Source organism: Myotis davidii, unplaced genomic scaffold (genome assembly GCF_000327345.1).
Source record: "Myotis davidii unplaced genomic scaffold, ASM32734v1 scaffold590, whole genome shotgun sequence".
NCBI classification, from domain to species: domain Eukaryota; kingdom Metazoa; phylum Chordata; class Mammalia; order Chiroptera; family Vespertilionidae; genus Myotis; species Myotis davidii.
Window position 1 is genome coordinate 1,079,970 of NW_006282381.1, and position 675 is coordinate 1,080,644.

The 675-nt window shown below is 57.8% G+C and overlaps 1 protein-coding gene across 1 annotated transcript in view; it reads right to left on the reverse strand.

Annotated features, from left to right (window-relative positions):
* Positions 1-598, reverse strand: part of CSNK2A2 (casein kinase 2 alpha 2) — a 35,167-nt gene extending 34,569 nt beyond the window's left edge. The window contains exon 1 of the mRNA XM_006752880.2: positions 398-598. Within this exon, the coding sequence (XP_006752943.2) occupies positions 398-598 (201 nt within the window). The remainder of the gene's footprint in view (positions 1-397) is intronic.
* Between the last annotated feature and the right edge of the window lie 77 nt (positions 599-675).

Genomic DNA, 675 nt, shown 5'->3' on the forward strand with positions numbered 1-675 from the left:
GGGGAGAGGGATAGAGAGTTAGAAACATCAATGAGAGAGAAACACCAATCAGCTGCCTCCTGCACACCCCCCACTCACTGGGGATCCACAACCCAGGCACATGCCCCCGACCGGAATTGAACCCGGGACCCCTCAGTCCGCAGGCCGACGCTCCATCCACTGAGCCAAACCGGCTCAGGCCAGATCATGCTTATTAACTATGAAACAGGCCTGCATCTGTTCTCCCAAGAAAATGGGGTGGGAGAAGAAATTGGGGGACATCAGACCCCAGCGATGGGCGGTGAGTGCTGGGACTGCTCCCTCTAGAATGGGCGGGAGGTGGGGAGTCTGGCTCCTTCTGACCCCTTTGTGTGTGGGGGGGGGAGGGGGTGGCAATGCCACTTGGTCAGACACTCACCTTGAGAATTTTTACCACCACTCTCTCATTGTTGGTGATGTTAATGGCCTCAAACACTTCACTATACTTCCCCCGACCAAGTTTCCGAACCAGTTGGTAATCATCTTGATTCCTGGGAAAGGCAAGAGGGACACATAAATGCCAGGATTTGGGGTTCACCCAGCACAGGCCCACCAGACGCCCCCACCGAGCCACGGCCATGCTCCCAGCCCTTGGAGGTGCCTGTCCTCCAGCCACCACTCACTCCCCACATGCAGGCCCCTGCACCGGGCACCGGG